Raw genomic sequence first — 20,249 nt, 5'->3', positions numbered from 1 at the left:
TTCTCTCATTAAGCCCGGTGGGTCGAGTGGATGTTGAGTGGTCTTTTCTTTTTTTTTTCTTTGGAGTGGACGGGTCCGCTGCGCTCCGGCCCCTTCAGAGCGCGACGTACAGAGTCGTCACGGCCATATGGCACACGGGGGGGTAAACCGCACGTTTCATGAGCGCGAGTCACTCCACTCGACACATGAGTAGCCTGTCGGTACTTCACTCGCTCGGCTTAAATCTGAGTTTCAGATCAATTTGTGCGGGCGAGATTGTAGTTTCGAGGCCCATCGAGGTCGACCGTGCAACTCGAACACTCGTCTTCTGAGGCTTTTTTTAAAAGACTTATGCTTGCTTTGATTGAAGGTGTTTGTGGTGCCTCAAAAACAAAGCACAACCTGTGAGAAAACACATTCCCTTGACACGTATGAATAAACCAGTGATTTTCAACCACTGTGACGTGAGAGATCGTCATGTGTGCCGTAGGAAAATGTCCAATTTCACTTCATCGGTCCAAAATAAAACACATTATTGCAATAATGAGCCACCATATATGCTGTATTATGCTACAATGTGACATTTTGTAACTTTTTTCGGGGTTGTTGGTGTGCCGCAGGGTTTATTTGTTGTAGAAAAAAGGTTGAAAAACACTGTGAGATCAATATGTCCAGTGACACAGTGAAGTTTTTATCATCTGAATACTTCTCTGACCAGCGACAGTGAGGGGAAACCAACCGTGCTTAAATCCGAAGCTGTACGGTTTATTCCTCAACTGTTAATCTCCATTGTTTCAAGCTCAAACACACACTGGTTGTGCGTGAAAATGCCCATTTTACGCACACACAATCAAGTCACCTGTGGTTGGCTCCTCGAGGAGACCATTCGCGCTGGACTTCCTCCACATCTGGAAACGAGTGCCACTGTGTCGGCTCCGATGATAGCTCTGATCTAATAGCTGGTGTTACGGAGCTGTACTTTATTGACCCCCAATGCTCTCCCTGAAGATCCAGAGGGTTTCCTCCGCTCCTTCGCCCGGTGCGGTGGTGCTTAATGAGGCCAGATGCTGGCTCGTATCGAGGCCCAGTGGCTGTTCTGGCAACCTGCTCGTCTGTTGGTTCACAGTGTAGACAAGAGGGAGCTGTGGTTCAGGGTCCATCATTCATCGTAAATTCCTATTTTAATTACACAGAGTTCCTCCGAGGCTCATCCAGGGCTCTGAATTCACGTCGTCCTATTTCAAATAGATTGTTTTTGGGGTCATATTAATATGTTTTCGGGGTTATTTGCACCGGAAACCAAAAAAAAGAAAGAAAAATCGCACCGCGACTTAATTTCCTCACACACATTTTGCTTTGATTTGATGCGCAGTTGGGCTGAAATACCTCTGTTTGTCTTTTTAACTTCAACGCCTCAACATTTAACACCATCAGCTGAGCGTGGCCTCTCTTCACTACCTTTCGCTAAGTCCCGCCCCCTCAAACACACACGGGCCAATCGTAGAGCAGCGTCGACCAAAGATGTAAGAAAGCGCCCGGCTCACTGAATCGCTCTTACATCTTTGGATGCATCCTTCAAACACAATCGAGACTCTTCTGCCTGCTTCGCCTTCTGAAATTGCCGTTTTGCTTTTTCCCCTCCCAAAAAAACCGAGTTCATCTTTATTCAAGCGGTGCAGTTAGTGACAGTGTGGTCTCCGCGGCAGCTCTGGCGTCTTGATGGCATCGCGGCGGCATTGCGAGGTTTAGCGTAGGATCAATCGCGAAACCACGTTGTGCTGCATTCTGTGCGTGAACGCGGCGATATGAAGTCAAGTCATTCATTCAGTGTGTGTGTTTTTTGCTTTCGCTGGGCCCTAAAAAAGTGGCTCACCCCTTTCGCTTGATGTGGGATCCTCTGAACCAGACTTTGAATCGTGTTTTCTGTGTGCGACTCCCTCGCCGCCCCCCCCCCCCCCCCTCCTCCCGCTGCGTCCGTCAACTCTCTTTTTTCATATTTCATCCCATCCTATCGCGAGTCAGACGCCACGATACACTGAACAAACACGAATGCCGTCTCATTCTGACTCCTCTGGCTGGGTCTTTGCCTCCTGCGTCAAATTCTGCCTTTTTTTTTTTTTTTTAAAAAAGCAAAGCAGAGCACCGGCAATGGAGCCGTCACGCTGTTTTATCCGAACAGACTCTTCCGCCCCGAAACGCCGTCTGCCTGCAAAGCCGCTGTAATCCAACCCTGAAACTTGCCAACTTCCCACGAGTCGCAGCATCACCTCTCCCCATGTTTTCATTACCTCTCCTTCATCCGCGATGTTTTTTTCCAGCATCTCTATATCCCCATATCACTCTTCACTCCCTCCTCCTCCTCCTCCTCCTCTTTTTTCGTTCATTCCCCCTCCCTTCCTCTCCCCGTGACCTCTTGCCAAGGCCTCAAGGGACTCACTCGGTTGTTGTGATGGCAGAGGATCGCGGATCACCAGCTGCAGTTTTAATGATTTTGCCCCCAGGCGCAGATCAGCCGGAGAAATACAGTTACCATTTTTCAACAGATTGAGAACTCTCACCCCTGCGACGCCTTCTGCGAAATATCTGCGAATATGCGTGAATATGCATGTGAGGGCTGCACACTGCCAGACGAACATTTCGACTTAACGTTGCCGCCGCATCAAAGAGGCGCCGCCTGACATTGATCGGGGCACTTTTGCACACACGTTGAGGCGGATTTGCACACGCCGGGTACAAAGCTGCTGGCAACACGTTGCTGTTGAGGATGAAAGCTCTCCCCTCTGACCTCTGCATCCCTCTCTCGCTCTCTCGCTCTCTCGCTCTCTAACTTCCGACCCCGCTCCGTCCTGCAGAACCACAGCACGTCCTGCAAACACATTGCAATTAGCATCATGCGCTTCGGTGCGTCCCAAACCGCTCACTGATGAAGTTCAATCAATTCGCTTTAATTATAACTTTCTCAGAAATTCGTCTAATCTCTCTCTCTCTCTCTCTAAAAAAAAAAAAAGAAAGTTTGATCTCGCCAGGGGTTTTCTTCAGCAGGAAGCTATGTGTTTTAACAAGTTGCCGTTTGGTATCTTGTGTGTTTGCATCTAACCTGACTCGCCCCCTTTGTCTTTCTCTCTCTCTCTCTCTTTCCCTTTTCTCTCCCTTCAGACATCGACGACTGCCAGTCGAATCCATGCCAGAACGGAGGAACCTGCATCGACGAGATCAACTCCTTTGTGTGTCTTTGTCTGCCCAGCTACGGAGGAGCCACCTGCGAGAAAGGTACGACAACGCCGCTTTTCACCCCCCGACAATGAAACGGAGTGTTTGGATGAGGAGATGAACGATGGAGGATGTGATGGGAGATTGCAGCAACAACAAGAACGGACAAAGAAGGAAGAGGAGGCAGCGAAGGCAGAGAGGGATGAGACAAAGAAGCTGGAGAAGCGAGGTGACGTGACAGTGGAAGATGAAGACGAAGAGGGGGATGGGCGTATGAGGAGGTATGAGTACGGCCGAGTAGAGTAAGGTGATGCTAGAGGGGCAGCGAGCGGAGACAGAAACGGAGAGAAAACAACACGGTTGAGGAAGATGGAGATAACGAGGAGGTGGTCGAAGTGGGAGGAAGAGGACGTGAATGCAGACAAAGAGCTGGAGGAGGAAGAGGGGAAGCCCTTTGGAATAATGGAGCAGGTTTATACAGGACACCTGCGTCCAGCCGGGTTCTTCTCTCATTACGGCAACTCCCCCGTGAGAGAGGAGAGGCCCGAGAGGGAGGCTGCTCACAAACTGCATGTTACATGAAAACATGGCCGACATGTTCGAGGAAAACCGGCAGCTGCTAGCCGCCGTATACATTTGGGTCGATCGTGTGGGGGTTTTCCCCCGAGAATACAGAGTCGATTGATTCAAAACAATTTCGTCTGGATTTGACGTCCTGGAAGTAAACATGGTTTTGTGACATTGTTGGAAAATGTTATTTAGTGATAGGCATTGGGGAAATTAAAATGTGCCTATGTTCCAGAGTGTCTGCTTGACTGGTTTAAATACAACATGTAGCTGGAAAAAAAGGGTATTTTTTAAATAGTTGCACAAAAGATATTGTACTTATTAAATTGCAGCTTTTAATAACTAGAAATGAACACATATCCTTTATCTTTTACATCTCTCGAAACACTAGATTTAAAGTAGCACAATTAAAAATGAAGGAAAGATAGTTGGAGACACAAAGAGAGCGGGAGTGGATGAACAGGAGAGACGAGGAGGGATTTTTAGGAATCTGCGCTCGCTCTGAATCTGACCTTTGACCTCAACTCTCAGAAGAGTTGTTACTTTGAATATCAGGGCTTTTTTTTCCAGTGTCTGCCTTTTAGTGTCTCTCTGCTGTGGTCTGAGCAATCAATAGAGAGAGAAGTGAGCGAAGAGAGCCGACTAAAGCGGGACCTTTCTAAATGCTGCTGAAACCGCAGCACATTTGGCTCTAGCGGAGCCTCCGAAGGATCTTTTCACTTCGCAGCAGTAGGACAAAACCACCAGCCGCCGCCGAGACACACACACACACACACACACACACACACACACACACCGGCCGCTGACGTGACTCTAGACTCCCCACGTTCTCGTGTCAAAGTGTTTTGAAACCGGCCCAGCGTCCAGCGCCAACGCTGCAGAACGCCACAGCAGCTAATCGCAACGTAGCAGCTAAACGCGTCGTAGCAGCTAAACGCATCGTAGCAGCTAAACGCATCGTAGCAGCTAAACGCATCGTAGCAGCTAATTGCATCGTAGCAGCTAAACACATGTAGCAGCTAATCGTATCAGCTAAACGCATCGTAGCAGCTAAACGCATCGTAGCAGCTAGACGCATCGTAGCAGCTAAACGCATCGTAGCAGCTAAACGCATGTAGCAGCTAATCGTAGCAGCTAAACGCATCGTAGCAGCTAAACGCATCGTAGCAGCTAAACGCATGTAGCAGCTAATCGTAGCAGCTAAACGCATGGTAATCCCTTCGGTTTCATTTCCACACCACCGTTGTTCCTCCATAAAAAGTTCTTGTTTTCACAGACGTGCTGCAGATTATTCTCTCCAACTCGCGTTCCCACCCTCTTCCTCCTCTTCACCCAGCGTGTTCAACTCTCGGTAAAAGCAGCGTTTTTTTTAAACGTGTGTCTAGAGTGGAATTAGTAGTGAATGACACGCCGGGGTTTAAAGCGATGAATGGGAGCGCACAAAGCCTTTTCTTTTGCAAGCATTGTCTCTGCAAACGCAGAGTCAAAATGGACTTTTGCTTCACAATGCGCCACAAAGAAAAGTGCTGTTCATCTGCTCGTGTTGTTCTATCTTTATTTATAAGCACGTAGAGGTGATTTCATAGATAAGTTTCAGCCAAAGACAGATTGAATAGCCCTTAGTGATGTGTTATATTTGGCCTGATGAATAAAATTCACTTGATTAGATAAATATGAGAAGCCACAAGAGGATTGAGTGGATAGAAGAGAAGGAGAGTCCACCAGTTCTTACAATCTTCCAAATACTTAACTTTCTGATCTTTCACCACACCGAATTTAACTTTAACTGCATTTTTTTTTTTAAATAATAATTTCCGTATGGTCATGGCCGCCTTGTTAATATGCATGCACTTCCCGTGGTGCAGATAACGCATCAGCGAGAAACAGAACATGGATTTGTAGCGCCGCGTTTCAGGCGCTTTCGACGTCCTCTTAAATGTGCAGCTCCTTTAAATCAAAGGCTGCTTGATCGTCTCTCCAGTTTTGATATTACCAGCCTCCAGTATCACATGTACGCCCATTAAAGTGTGTGTTTTCCCCCTCCCGTCTTTCCCAAACACACACACACCCTCGCGCATTTTCCAGGATGTGTCTCTCTGACATGAACCGAAGCTGCGGGTACGTTTCCTCTCCCACTGCGGCGCCGCCTTAACGCCTAATTGGGAGCAGCGGGTCTGATTGTGCGAATCTGAAGTCTCTGTCTCTCGCCGCCTCTCGCGTCTCTCCGCGCTTCGCAGCAGCGTAGGATTCAGCTGCGGAAAGTACACTTCGCACCAGGCGTTCCGCTGTGATCTCAGTTTGATATCTAGAAGATGGGAGAGGAGGAGGAAGGGAAGGAGGGAGGGGGGTCCAAACACTGGAAATGATCTCATCCGTTCCGCCGAGGCTCGCATCCATTTAAACGTCACGCAATCGGTCCCCGTCTCTCCAAAGTGGTCCGGTTGTCTCCGTCTCGCTCGCCGCCGCGAGCTCTCTCGCACGTGCGCGGGAGCTCGTGTTTGTGTTTGCGTTGCAGAGTCTTCGCTGTCACAAAGGTGGCTTTTCCCTTTCACCTGGCTGGCTCGCCAAAATGAACCATCCTGCGCGCTCAACCCGGGTCAGGAGCAGATTTAAAGTGCAGCCCTGGCCCTCGGTGCCAGAAGAAGTTCTCGTCGAAGGAGGGGAGGGGCGGGACGCGAGCGATGCAGACGCTCAGCTGAGGGAAACGCCGCAAACTGCAGTGGAAACTGAACGGGACGGACGTGAGCAAGGATGCAGTTTCATCTCATTCGCAAAAGGTTGTTGCTCGCTCTCACTGAACTCCAGAAGATGGTGGTCGTGTCGCCTCCGCTGGCTCTAGAAGAAGCCTGCAACGCGGCGTACAATGATAGTTAATTGTATTATCAGGAACGTCTGCTCACGTTTGAAATACGGTACATTGTAAAACCTGAAATCGACTTGCCGGTGGTCGCTCCACGTCTTTAACGGGGATCTTCAATCATGGACGTGTTCGCCGTGACATCGTTGAGATTCTCCTCAAATCAATTGTTCACAGCTCACTTTACGTAAAAATGAGCGTCTTTAACCGTCAGAGTCAGACGTGATGGATATTAATTCACACTGATTTAAATAAACCATTTGATAGTATTTTCCCATCTTTTGAGTCGTGTGTGTGAAAGGAACTAAAAGGCCTGTCCCATTTAGAGTGGGTCGAGTGGTGAAAATGAAGATATTCACTGACAAATCGACACGATTAGTCCGCCAGCGTTCCTCTCGGGTCTTATTTGCTGTCATTATACTCCTTTAATCTCCAAGGCGGCGCACTATTAGCCCAGTTTTGAGGCGTCAGATGGCGCCCAGCGCCTCCTTTTTATGAGCGTGCGGGGATAAAAAAAAAAGCCTCTCTCTCCACAAAGAAAGTTGATAACGATCGGCATCCCCACCCCCCTCCACCCTCCTCCACCCGCCATCTCTGACCGCGGCTTTCGGGTCGAGCCGGCGGAGGCGAAGTGCTGCGAGCTAACGCCGGGCAGATCCGGTCCGCTGCGGGCCTGTTACCATGGCGATCCCATCTTAAAGTCAATAATTGTGAGTCGACGGCGCCGAAGTCCTGCAGCGAGAGAGCCGAGGACATTTATTCTTTGCATTTTTTTCACGCAGGTCGCTGAGAAAGGAGGTCGGCGTACTGCGGTTTGTCCGTAAAACAAAACTGTGAAGCTTTTGGGAACTTTATGAATTAGTAAAGATAAGATATTCCTTTATTGGCCCTGAAGTGGGGAAATTGTGCACAAAAGAGACACATAAAATGAAAAAAACAAGTGATGTAAGTATAAATAAACAGTAATAAAAACAGGAAATAATCCATAACATCAGTATTATATACACAGACAGAGTAAAATGTGTTTTTTTTAAATGTACAGTGTAATGCAAGATGATGCCACTTCTGTCATTTTGCATCTTATTCTCATAATAATCACTTGTCGCTGTGCAGAATCACCACATCCCTCCTCTCGCAATTATGCATTTCGGTTCTGTATCAGTGACGTTTGTGGAGAAAGAAAAGTTTGCGATTAGAGCAACGGAGACATCAGTCGCTTGTTTCCCTCTCGAGTCCGACCCGCCGTGTCTTTGACTCGCCGGCTAATCAGCGGAGGCAGAAAGCGAAGCTCTCCGAGCCCGACTGAAGTGGAAAGCGACGGAGGAAGCGTTCGCTGGTTCCCTCTCATCAGCTTCTTTCCTCCCGTCTGTCTTTTAATCCGTCGTTCGCTCCAACGCGCTGTTCGCCTCGCAGAGGGGAAAGAAAAGCGACATCGTGTTCACGTGGAGGACGGTTTCACGTTGCTATTCCACTCCTGGAGACGCCGACTGTTTCGTGCTGCCTTCCATTTTTTCTTCTTCTTCTCTCCGTGACTTTCCGCTGTCACTCCCCGCACTCCTTTGCATCTTTTTTCGGTGCCTCTCATCTCCGCTGCACCGCGGGAGGTTTTGTCAGTCCGTGCGAGCGTGTTTGTGTTTCACTGTGCGTCTGTGCACGGGCCCGCATCCGCTCCAGCATTTCTTAGAGCTGTGAAGTTAGAGACCTTCACACAGCGACGCATTTGTATATGTTTCAAAACCGTGAGCTCCCTCATTGACATAAAGTTTTCTCCAGCCACGAATAATAAACGCCTTAATCCCCAAGCCCTTTGAGGTCTTTTCAATATGCTCTTTCAAACTGTTATTCTTTGTCAAGGTTACTTGCAAACAGAACTTGAATATTAAGCGATTGTTTGGTGGAACCGGGTCGATTTTGTGAGCTGTTGCACCGCGAGTGAAGGCCCCAACGAGACACAGACACACACGGTTACACTACTGTGTTCAACAAACGGAGAGGTCAAGATGGCCGACTTTATTCCTCCTTTCAACCTTGGACAAAAGCCTCGCACACCTTCTGTTGTTACCCTTCACAATAAAAGCCCCGAGACATAGACTAACTGTAACTGTGAATGGGGAACTCAAATCCCCCCTTCACAATAAAATACCTCAAATACTCTCAATAGTGATCCAAGTAGTTAGTCTTTCTGTGTAAATCCATTCAAACCTTTTCCTGATAGTGTTGCATAATGTGCGTCGTTGCGTGTATGAATAGTTTTGAAGCAAAATATTTGCATTTTTGTCGATTATTCGTCAAGCCCTTTGTGTTTTAAAGTCCTTAAAAGTTAAGCGTGAAGGATGTGGTGGCATCTGGCGATGATGTTCCAGGTTGCGATCAACTGAAACTTCTCTCATGTGCCGAGTGTGTACCATGAACCATGATGGCCAACGTAAAAAAAAAACATGAATGGCCCTCCAGTGTATAGTTTGTCCGTTCTGGGCTCCTGTAGAAACATGGCCGACTCCGTGAAGGGGACCCGCTCCCTGTGTAGATATAAACGGCTCAGCCTAAGCTAACAAAAACACAAAGATGCTAAGTTTCAGGTGATCATACGGCAATGAAAACGTACTCCACTTCGTGAGCCCGGACGCGCCCAAACATTCGGATTTTCACCAACATCCCTCACTGCTCAAGGTCTAAAAATACCAAATTCCCATTTGCTGTGTTCTACTTTGGTGCCACACTAACTTATACACCTTCATTGTGTGCCACCCACACAAACACACAAAACTCTCCCCAACCCGTGAGCTCTTCCAATTATCAAAAGACTTTTCCTCCCGTCTGTTTAAGCACAGAGTTGTGCAATAACTCATGGCTACAAAACCAAACGCAGTAATCCTCTCTCTCTCTTTCTCTCTCTCTCTCTCTCGTTCTCTGTTTCCTAACAGAAATTATAATCTGCAAATTGGAAACAGAAAGCTCGCGTCGGAAGGATCGTGGCGCTAATTAATCCCAAGGTGTCTGGCTGCTGCTTGTTTATGTGTGTGAGGAGTGTGTTTCTCAGGCGAGGCCAGCACTTCCCTCCATCGTCTCCTCTTCTGCTTGCCCGGATGCCATATGTCAAATCATCAATATTTAGTCATTTTTATTTGACTTTTGGCGGGGAAATTGCCGCATCCCCCCCCCAGTAGCAGTATAAACAGCTGTTACTGGCAACTACGACTGGGAACCACTGGTTGAGCAGCATGCAGAGTTTACCCACAGAGTTCAGGGTGACATTTAGAGATTGTTGGTACTGCATTGAGGGGAAGATACGATCTTATTTCAGGATAGACGGCTAGGTATTACAGAACCCTCCTGACTTAATGATATCCCACAATCGTAAATTACTCCGGTGCGGGTGCCGCTTGAAGAATCTAATTTGAAGTTATAGTTTGCGCAGAGCTCTGATATAGGAAAGGACACAACCACGACTCCTGGAATCAGATGAGAAGACTTTTCCTGCTTTTGAAACTTACGTTAAGACAGCACAGGCAGTTAGGATGTTTGTTTTTTTGGAAAAGATGTCAGCAAACTAAGCTCCTCCCGTTGCTGCTGAAGTCTGATTTCATCCATCTTCTTAGCAAATGGCCAAATATATATATGGAGACAAATACCAAGACATGCGTGTATGTATGTAGGTGTCCACATAAAAGTCTTCAGTCAGTTTAAAATGCATATTTATTGTCTACTTAAATCATTTCACTGAAGTCACGACCAGCAACCGTGGATGCGTTCGGCTCAGGCTGCGACCACAGTGGAAGTAACTTGGATTATTTCTAATCGCCATCAGCGAACTGCAACTCCAATTGTGTGGAAGTCTCTGCAGATTATCTACGTCACCCCTCTGTGGACCAAATCTGGTCTCTTCCGTTCACTGGTTGCAAAAATCCAAGATGGCGACGGCCAAAACGGCAAACTCTGGCTTCAAAACGGCACTCAGGGAACCGACGAGCCACGTCCACTTCTTATATGCGGCCTGTGATTCGGCTGGACTCCAGTTAACACGGTCACTCGTTGAACTGAAACACCTGTTGCTCTGAAGAGGTCGCGATGTGGTCCTTTTCCTGTAATATCGATTCCAAACATGCAAAAAACAGACATTTTAATGCCGAATTCAAAGCATAAAACGTATTTAAAGTGTCCGGATGTCTGAGGCAAAACCTCCCCCTCCGTTGTCAACATGTGCACACAGATTTGTGAAGCTGCAAAAGGATTTCACACGAATACACATTCATGCACAGACACACACACACACATGCGCGGCAGTCGTTTGACAGGAAAAAACAAAAAAACTAGACAGCGTAACAGGAAAAACCTGGAGAAAAGTAGAGCACGACTTCCCCTCCAAAGAGGACGGCGGGTGAATCTGGGGCAGGCAGATAGGAAGACGTTTGAGCGCGTCGACGCCAACAGCAACACACCAGCGCCGCGGATCGCGCTAGCGAGGCGGCAGACGATGTGTGTGTAGCCTGCGCACACGGAGACTGATGAGGAGGAGCCGGGCTGAGGAAGAAGCTCCAGATGCAGCTCGCCGTCTGTCTGCACGCCGCTTTAAACGCCTCGTCCGACCTCACGTTCTCCCTGCACGCTATTGCAGCGAAGCTAGCTTACCTTCGGGCGGGAGGAAGAGGGGGGGGGGGGCAAATGAGCGATATTTCGCGGTAATTTGCACGTCACACAAATTGAGGACGTGTTGACTTTCAAACTCGCTTCTTTTCAGCGTTTACGTTCGGCGCCAGCGGCCATTGCTCGTGCGTAACGCAGTGTATATATTTATGAAGCGTACGTCTGACTTTGCAAGGAGACTCGCAGATCTGCCAACGCTGCAGTCGCCTCAACGTTTAACCAACCGCACCGGTGTGTTTTACATGCCCATAACCCTCGCCATAGTGTATTTGCATTTAATGGTGATTCTTCCATGACCTCAGAGGTGACATGCACTGATTTTACACGTCCTTTTTTGCGGTATCGTGCCGTTGGCCAATTAGACGCGTCACTCCAAAGCGCGCGCCGCCTCTCCTCTCTCTTGTTAAGCCGCAGTACAGCGAACACTTGGGCTGAACTCGTGATCCACGAGCTGCTGTTTGATGTTTGTTGTTTGTTGTTTCCTTTTCTTTTCTTTTTTTTACATCTTTGTTTTTGGAGTGGGTGGTTTTGTGACTCAGCGTCAGCTTTCAGGGTTGGCAGAGGCGCCGAGGAGGAAAGAGTTTTTCCACTTTGCCGCCTGTTCTTTCTCTGCGCCGTCCCTCGTCCAAACCGGTGACTCAGCAGCTCGAAAACTATTATTTTTTTGTGTGTGTGTGTGTGTGTGTGTGTGTGTGTGTTTCCTCAGGGTCTTTAGAGGCTACTAATGCTAATGAATATTCATGCATTCTAATAAGAAGTCCAAAGGGACACGTGAATGCAGAGACCTGGAGCTTCTTGGCTTACCTCGCTCACACTGAGACACACACACACACACACACACACACTTGAAAATATCCCTGTAGTTTTGCTTAAACCTGGCTGAGGCTATTCAAGTGGAATAACAGCGAGTCATCTCGCTCCATATGCATTGTGTTCAACATCGTCCTCTCTCTCCCCGAACAGGAAAGCTGGAGGTGGTGTGTGTGTGTGTGTGTGTGTGTGTGTGTGTGTGAGGGGGGGGAGGTAATTTATTCTCATTCAAGGTGATTAATTAGACAATGTTCCTGAAGCAACTGTCATTCTCCTCTCCTGTGCGGAGGGAAGTTCAGGCTTAAAAAGAAAGAGAGGAGACAGACAAAAAAGAGAGAGGACGCATCACAGCAGGTGTTACAATAGATGAAGAGAGAGAGAGAGATGGAGCGAGAGGGGAGAGTCTGTATTCCTCTGCTGCGCGCTAATGGAGGTTTCTGATGGAACGGTGTAAAACACTGCTCCAGGTTTAGGACGCCTCTCCGCTTCATCTCCCTGATATCGTCAAGAAAACTGCAAAGTGACGGCCAACTTGCAGCGCGGCTCCTACTTCTGCATTTCCTCTTTTTTTTTGGCGTTCATTCTCCGCGGCATCCCACAGCGATGTCCACCACGGGACGTTTCCTAGCGACCTTTTTTTTGAGCAACTGAGTAACTGAGTCCCCACAGGAATCATCTTGCTTGTTCTGTGTACAGTGAGTCGACCTACGGGTGCAAATAAAGTCTCCAAAACCATAAGAATGAAGGAGCAGGCGGTTCTGAGAAGTGAAGCCATGGAAAACAAGGTTTTCCTTGAAGTTGCATTCTTCAGAGTGGCCAGTAGGGGGCAACGCTGCAGTATGCACCAACATGTCTGGTTGTATAGAAGTCTTTGACATCGTTAACATGAGTTTATGGTTTCAATCTCTAGCTTCAAATGTTCTTCAAAACAGAGTGAAGTTTATTTTTTCAATTATGTTCCCATTTATAATAAAACACATTACAAAGCGGGGTGTTTTAGTGCACGGCTAGACCTGCAAACACGGGACTTTCACCCAGGAGGCCGCCGTTTGTGTCCCCAAAAAAACGTAACATTGAGCTTATGCTCGTTGCGTAACATTATTTTAACTTCCTACTTTGCTTGTCAGGTTACGTTTCATCGGAAAGTCGGCTCAGAGTGGTTGTTATTTAGGAACGCTAGACATTACCTCATGATTTAAATATGATATTTGAAATGATTTCTTTTCCCAACCATGCCTAATCAATCGTTTCACGAGGCAACGTGCATTATTAAAATGTGTTTTGGGCTCAGAAACATCATCAGACGTTCAGCGGCGTCCCGGGGGTTTGCAGAAACATGCGACGCCATCATGTATTTGTTCCAGCCGGTGCAGTTGTCGTGCATTATATCAGCTGCACGCTGATAGACTCGTGCAATGTGGATACACAATCGCGTGTCCCCGACTCACAATGACACACTGTTTTGCGTTCTATCGCCCTGGACTGTCTTTTTCTTCTCGTCTATTTGCGGCGCGGGCCTTCGTCTCTTCCACCTTTCGGCCTCCTCCATCAGTCCGGGAAGACCCGTCGACGGGCTAATTACAGCAAATGAGCCTTTGGACTGACATCGCTCATTCCTGGAGCTGTTTTACTGTAACATCCATTACTCCTAATTGTGAGAATCGCACTATTAAGATGTTCCATTCATCAACAGGACACTCGTAACAACCATTAATAATTCTGCGGCCGCTTTCACACAATCTCATGGCTTTTTTTTTGTGTCGCTCGGCCGTTCCCGTCATTCCGGGGCGTCTAAATAAAGAGCAGTTTGAAGTCTCACTCGGTGATGCGGATAAACGAGCCAATCAGCCCGCTGGAAGTGCGCGGCTTTTATTTCCCTAACCGGCCGTTCAGTAAAATCTGTGGGAATATTAATAGCCGAAACACATAACCCCCCTGCCTCTCTTTCCCCGCGCCTGGCGGAGGTGAAATGGGCGAGTGGGGGAGGAGAAATAGGAAGACGACTTGAGTAACGTCTAAATATTTGAAGAGGTTGATGTGATGTCGGGCTTTGAGCGTCACTGTCAGCGAGTAGGAGAAGGAATCAGCAGAGACCTGGTTGAAGATCTGAAGAGTTTTTATCTTTGCTTTTCTCTCTCTCTCTCTCTCTCTCTCTCTCTCTCTCTCTCTCTCTCTCTGTGACTCGCTCTCTTATTCTGTCCTCCCACTCTGTAACTTAGTGTGTTTGATGCACTTCGTTGATCTACGATTAGTTTTTTTTTTTTTTTTTAGTTTTGGTCTTTTGGAATAATTTCATGTAAATCCCAAGTCTGCATGTGCGTGCGTGTATGTGTGTGTGTGCATGTGTATATGTGTGTAGTTTGTATTCTCTAGTTTAAAGGCTTGACTGTGTCCCGCACCAGCGTTACACACACGCAGCAGTACAGAGACTCAATGAAAGGTGCATTCTTAATTTTTCAATATTTTTTTGTTGTCTATTTCTTTCCGTCTCCGTGTCTCTTCCTCCGCTGGCTCTGCTGTTTGTCCTGCAGGTAATAACCCCACTGTTGGCTCTCGTGAGCCAACCTGGACTCGCTAATACCTTCCCTCCGCCATGTTGAGCAGGTGTAGGCCTCCAGGTCCGGTGACGCCAGCGCATTAGCGGCGAAAGTCATTTTTTTGGGGCCCGTAAAACCCGAGACAACAAGGAGCAACATCATTCTACCTAATGCTCATTTTTAATTATCTCCGTTTGGACGCTAATGCAGTCGGTCGCAACACTTTACAGCAGGAGAAACCTCAATTAATAACATTTAATTCCTCATCAGGGCCTCGAGGGGATCCTGAAAGGTTCTGCATATGGAAATGACCGGTCCATTAGTGTGCTGACGCAAAACCACAGAGTCACACATCGTCTCATCGGGGGGGTTGTTTCATGCAAAATCTACATAAAGCTACTTGAATTAGCCTGGAAAAGGTTTACGCTGATGGATGGATGGATGGATGGATGGATGGATGGATGGATGGATGGATGGATGGATGGATGGATGGATGGATGGATGGATGGATGGATGGATGGATGGATGGATGGATGGATGGATGGATGGATGGATGGATGGATGGATGGATGGATGGATGGATGGATGGATGGATGGATGGATGGATGGATGGATGGATGGATGGATGGATGGATGGATGGATGGATGGATGGATGGATGGATGGATGGATGGATGGATGGATGGATGGATGGATGGATGGATGGATGGATGGATGGATGGATGGATGGATGGATGGATGGATGGATGGATGGATGGATGGATGGATGGATGGATGGATGGATGGATGGATGGATGGATGGATGGATGGATGGATGGATGGATGGATGGATGGATGGATGGATGGATGGATGGATGGATGGATGGATGGATGGATGGATGGATGGATGGATGGATGGATGGATGGATGGATGGATGGATGGATGGATGGATGGATGGATGGATGGATGGATGGATGGATGGATGGATGGATGGATACTTTATTAATCCCCAAAGGGAAATGAGTTCATTGGCTCGGTAATCCCATAAACAGTTTATGGATAGTTCCTCCCTCCATAAGTCTGATAATATTCTATATGTTTCTAACTGTTACCTGTCATAAGACGTCTTTTGACAGGTGATGTCAAAGCCAACGTTATATTCTGTGTTTAGATTTAGATTGTGAAAAGAAAGCTTTTCCAAAATGCAGTTTCATGTCGTTTGGTCATCAGATTTAATTCTTTTTAAGTCATTTTTTCTATTTTTTAAGTCATGTGCACATATAACAAAGTTTTTTCTGTCCTCCTACAAAACCAAATTACAATAAAAGGTAATGAATAAAAATAAGGCACACAATATAGCAGAGGTATTGCACAAGAATGCGATGACAGTTTTGCACAAACTGTGTATAAAGTGCAAGAATAGTAAGTAAGCTAAACTTTTTCTATTAAAGAATCAAACCAAACCATTCAGGGAACATCACGCTCGTGTTTTTCCGTCTGTATTTGTGGCTGAATCCCAGAGCGACTCATCATGGTTGTTATGTTAGAGAGCCAACGTGCACCTGCTGAAAGTAGCACTTTAGTTACACAAGCAAACCACTTTGAGTGGGTGATTTGGTTTTGTTTGTGTGATGGGTTTTGGTCTAATAATGTTCATAAGTACTCTGGAAATGTGGCTTCAGTCGGTTGGATGACGGGAGCGTATTAAAAATGTTTGTTTTGTCACATCTCTCCGCGACTGACGTGGATTTATGTTCTGGGAAAAAGGTCTGCGGCGGCGAGATAAACCTCGGTTCGCGCGTAAGGAAAAGACTGACGACGACGTGTGATTATCAGCCTCGATTGTTGCGAGTAATCCGTTAGTCATCGAGCCCGTCGAGACGCTGCATTAAAGGCTCCCGGCGGTTTGGAGTTGTGCGACTCCAAAAACTGTGTTTGAAGAGATCTTTCATCAGCGAAGAAGAACGAGCCGAGAATAGAAAGAAACGCTTTCATTCACTTCAATTCAATTCACTTTGCTCATCGAGCTCGACCAATCAGAGCGCAGCTGAAGGAAGCGGGACACTCCCACATGGAGAGAGAGAGAGAGAGAGAGAGAGAGAGAGAGAGAGAGAGAGAGAGAGAGAGAGAGAGAGAGAGAGAGAGAGAGAGAGAGAGAGAGGTCAACTACACACAACGAGATCAATAACACAACAAGCGCGTGTAAACAAAACATAAACATACAACATTTTGTCAAATTTAAAGTATAAATCATCTGGAAAAAACTATTATCTTGGCAAGTACAATATAGAAAACACCCAAAAAGAAGAAAAACTGAATTTCAACTTGGCAATAGACTGAAATGTATATATTTTCCCGACATATTAAATACAACACGTGAGCGTTTGAGTCCATCTTCAGTCATAAATCACTAAAGTCATCAAAAGATTTATCATGAAAAGTGAAAAATACTAAGAAAAAGTAGAAAACTGTCATATTTTACATGTTCAAAAACAAGTTTTTAATTCAAGTCAAGCTGATATTTGCATTGCTGGAGCTCAGTATGAGTTGAATTACGTGTATATGAGTGTAAAAGTACTTTTACCTTGTTTCTGCATACAAGTACTTTCACCATGCAGTTTGCTGTTTGTGCTCCGTGTGAACAAAATACTTTTATTGTGTAAACATAAGCAAGAAGTTTTTGTTGGTAATAGTTTGAAACCAAACCATGAGTGTTTTTTTTCTTCATTTTTTAGTGTTTTTATATTTTATTTTGATCAACAACATACATTTTCCAGTAATCTGGGAGGAAATACATGACTGAAAGTGCATTTGAGTTGTACGGGAACATCTTTTTCTCGCAGATCCTGATTCACAAATGTTATTTAAATGGTAATCTGCATGAAACAAATGGAAAAAGTACACACATGATCAAGGTTTCGACTATACAAAGTGACACATGCGTCCGTGTTAGAGCTTGATGCTCCTGATGAGACCCGAGACACGACAAAGAAAAACATCCTGAGCACAAATACGAGTTTATTTGACTGTTTTCTAACACGCTGCTCATCCACAGTCGGTTCGTTTGTCTCTTCTTCGCTCGGCGGGGGCATTTGCGTCCGAGCGAGCCGACGCATCGACCCGCGAGAAAGAACACGTGGACTTATATGTTGAATAAGCAAATATACGCATTGATCCAAAGCCTCGCTTTGAGGCGCTCTCTCTGGGATCCGGTTGCGCCGCATGTTGTGAAACTCCATCTCAAATAGCCCAGAACGAAGCGGCCGGGTCGACGCTGTGAAAAAGCACTTCTCAATGCAGTGCGAAGGTTTCCGAAGGCCCTTATTCCACATTACAGTACAGGAAGGGCTTTCATAATGGACTCCTCTCCTCTCTCTTTCCTCTTCTTTTCGGCATCTCTCTGCATACTAAGCGGGGCCCCATACGGCCCAATTTGCAGCGCGCAATTTACTGGTGTCGCTTCACATTTGTTGGAGGAAAAGCTGAGGCCTTTTCCCTGAGCCCCACACCACAGAGAGGAGGGGCAGGGAGGATGAGGATGAGGATGAGGAGGGTACCGGAGGTGGCTTTGCTGACAGACAGAGCCTGAACCACATCAGCGCTACATACATTTCCACGTATTCAGGTGCACATTAGCCGACCCGCATCTGTGAACGAATCCGGCACGAGAGCCAAAAGCCACACACACACGCACACTCTCACACACACACACACACGCACACACAACACATTTTGAAATGTACAGTCACACGGCTAACCCCCGAGACAGCCGAGGGACGCTAGATGAGAGAGATGAAGGGGAGAGGAGGGCATGGAGGGGAGAGCGAGCCGGTGTGCTGACAGCACTGTGACAGGGCTTAATTACAGAGCGAGCGCTCTGCACTGGAAGCAATTTCTAAGGATTGTTGTCATTTGAATAGATTAAAACGCCCTTTCACTGGTCTAAGCTGTCGCACCGCCGGCTCGCCTCCGCGGTGGATTAAGAGTCCGAGTGAAAAATCAAAGTGTGGGGGGGGGGGGAGAAGACGAAGCGATGGAGGGATGGAGACGGAGAGGAGCGCCACGGAGGACGCTTAAAGGAAAGATACCGATGAAAAATGAAGGAGGGGAAAGAGGAGAAGGGGAAGCAATATTTAGATCGTGTGCTGCGAGACATGGCTGTGATCAGATACAATGAGAAAAGAAAAATAATGGTTCTAGACCCTCCTACTTCTTTCCCGCGCAATGCTATTATTCTTCTGCATCCGTCGTCTGTGGGTGTTTAGCCATTTGAAAAAACCCACATCCCTCTTCCCATGGGTTTCCGATTGACTAATCACTCTTTTTTCAATTACCTCCCCCCTTCTTCTTCTTCTTCTTCTTCTTCTTCTTCTTCTTCTTCTTCTTCTTCTTCTTCTGCCACACCTGCAGACACGGAGGGCTGCGAGCACACGTGGAGGAAGTTCCACGGCCACTGCTACAGGTACTTCAGCCGGAGGCACACCTGGGAGGACGCCGAGAAGGACTGCAGGGAGCACAGCGGCCACCTGGCCAGCATCCACAGCCCGGCCGAGCAGAACTTCATCAGAGGTGGGCGGAAGGTGGAGGAGGAGGCAGACGGCGTGGAGCCCGCGCACACGTGTTTCCTCGCCGGTGGTTTCTGAACAGCTCACGCGGCAGGAGGTCTTAATTCAGGCAGATAAGTTCCACTCGCCGTCGGTAATGTGAGGTAACTGCGAGCTGGAGCGCTTCCACGACTCGGGTCAATAAGTCAATACGTTTTCCTCGGAGACTCTTAAAGGGCCAGTGTGTGGCTCTGAGGGAGAAAAAGGCGCATGATAATGATAAGCAGGGTTTGATTAGTTCATAATCAGCTTAGTTTGAGCCCGTCATGTCGACTCAGGGAGTCACAGAGTCAGTGAAGTGTTTCTACAGGAGCCCAGAACGGACAAACCTAACACTGGCTCTTTTTGTTTTATGGCACCTGCAGGCCACCGTAGTTTCTCTGTGTTGGCAATCTGCAACCCGCTGGATGCCATTAAATCCTGCACACTGCTCCTTTAAGTAACGACGAATCCACTGTAGGATACATGATGCATTATGGGTATATATATATATATACATATATATTTATACGTTACATTTTCTGAAACAAAGGTAGTAAAGCAATCCCAGTCACTTCCACCCAGTGAGCCCTGCAGCTCATAACACACTGGTATCAGACCAGTTTCTCGGTATCGGGACTGGAAATGTTGTTGAATCGGAGCACTTTGCGTCAGGTTATTCATTAGTTAAAGTGATTAGACTTCATCTTGTGGGGAACAAGATGAACAATTTGCTGCAGACGTGACCTCCATCTGCAGAGGTCACTCACTGGACGCGGCAGCTGAGAGTCACGAGTGTTGCCGCAGGTCTAAACTCCTCCACTTCAGCGCACACCGGAAAAGGAAAAAAAACAGTAGAAATAATCTGAATTCATCCCCAGATACAGACGTGAGCGAAATCGTTCAAATGTAACATTTAAAGTCATTACAAAAAAAAAGCAGCTTCCTACTTCACACCTAGAGACACATGGCTCCCGGCTACCAATCACATTTAAACAAGTCGCCAATCAATTTGAATAATGGCAATTACATGGCCTTCATAATCTCAGCGGCTCTCCCTCCCCTGTCTGCCCGCCTGCCGCA

General features: G+C 47.1%; 1 protein-coding gene across 1 annotated transcript in view; it reads left to right on the top strand.

The window, feature by feature from the left end:
• The window catches only part of ncanb (neurocan b), a 139,269-nt gene that overhangs the window by 101,728 nt on the left and 17,292 nt on the right, over positions 1-20,249 (top strand). The window contains exons 11-12 of the mRNA XM_068591365.1: positions 3,136-3,249; positions 18,994-19,152. Of these exons, the coding sequence (XP_068447466.1) occupies positions 3,136-3,249; positions 18,994-19,152 (273 nt within the window). The remainder of the gene's footprint in view (positions 1-3,135; positions 3,250-18,993; positions 19,153-20,249) is intronic.

This window comes from Clinocottus analis, unplaced genomic scaffold (genome assembly GCF_023055335.1).
Source record: "Clinocottus analis isolate CAN_PGR_092001 unplaced genomic scaffold, fCliAna1.0.p SCAF_25, whole genome shotgun sequence".
NCBI classification, from domain to species: domain Eukaryota; kingdom Metazoa; phylum Chordata; class Actinopteri; order Perciformes; family Cottidae; genus Clinocottus; species Clinocottus analis.
This window is presented reverse-complemented; position numbering and strand designations above follow the sequence as displayed.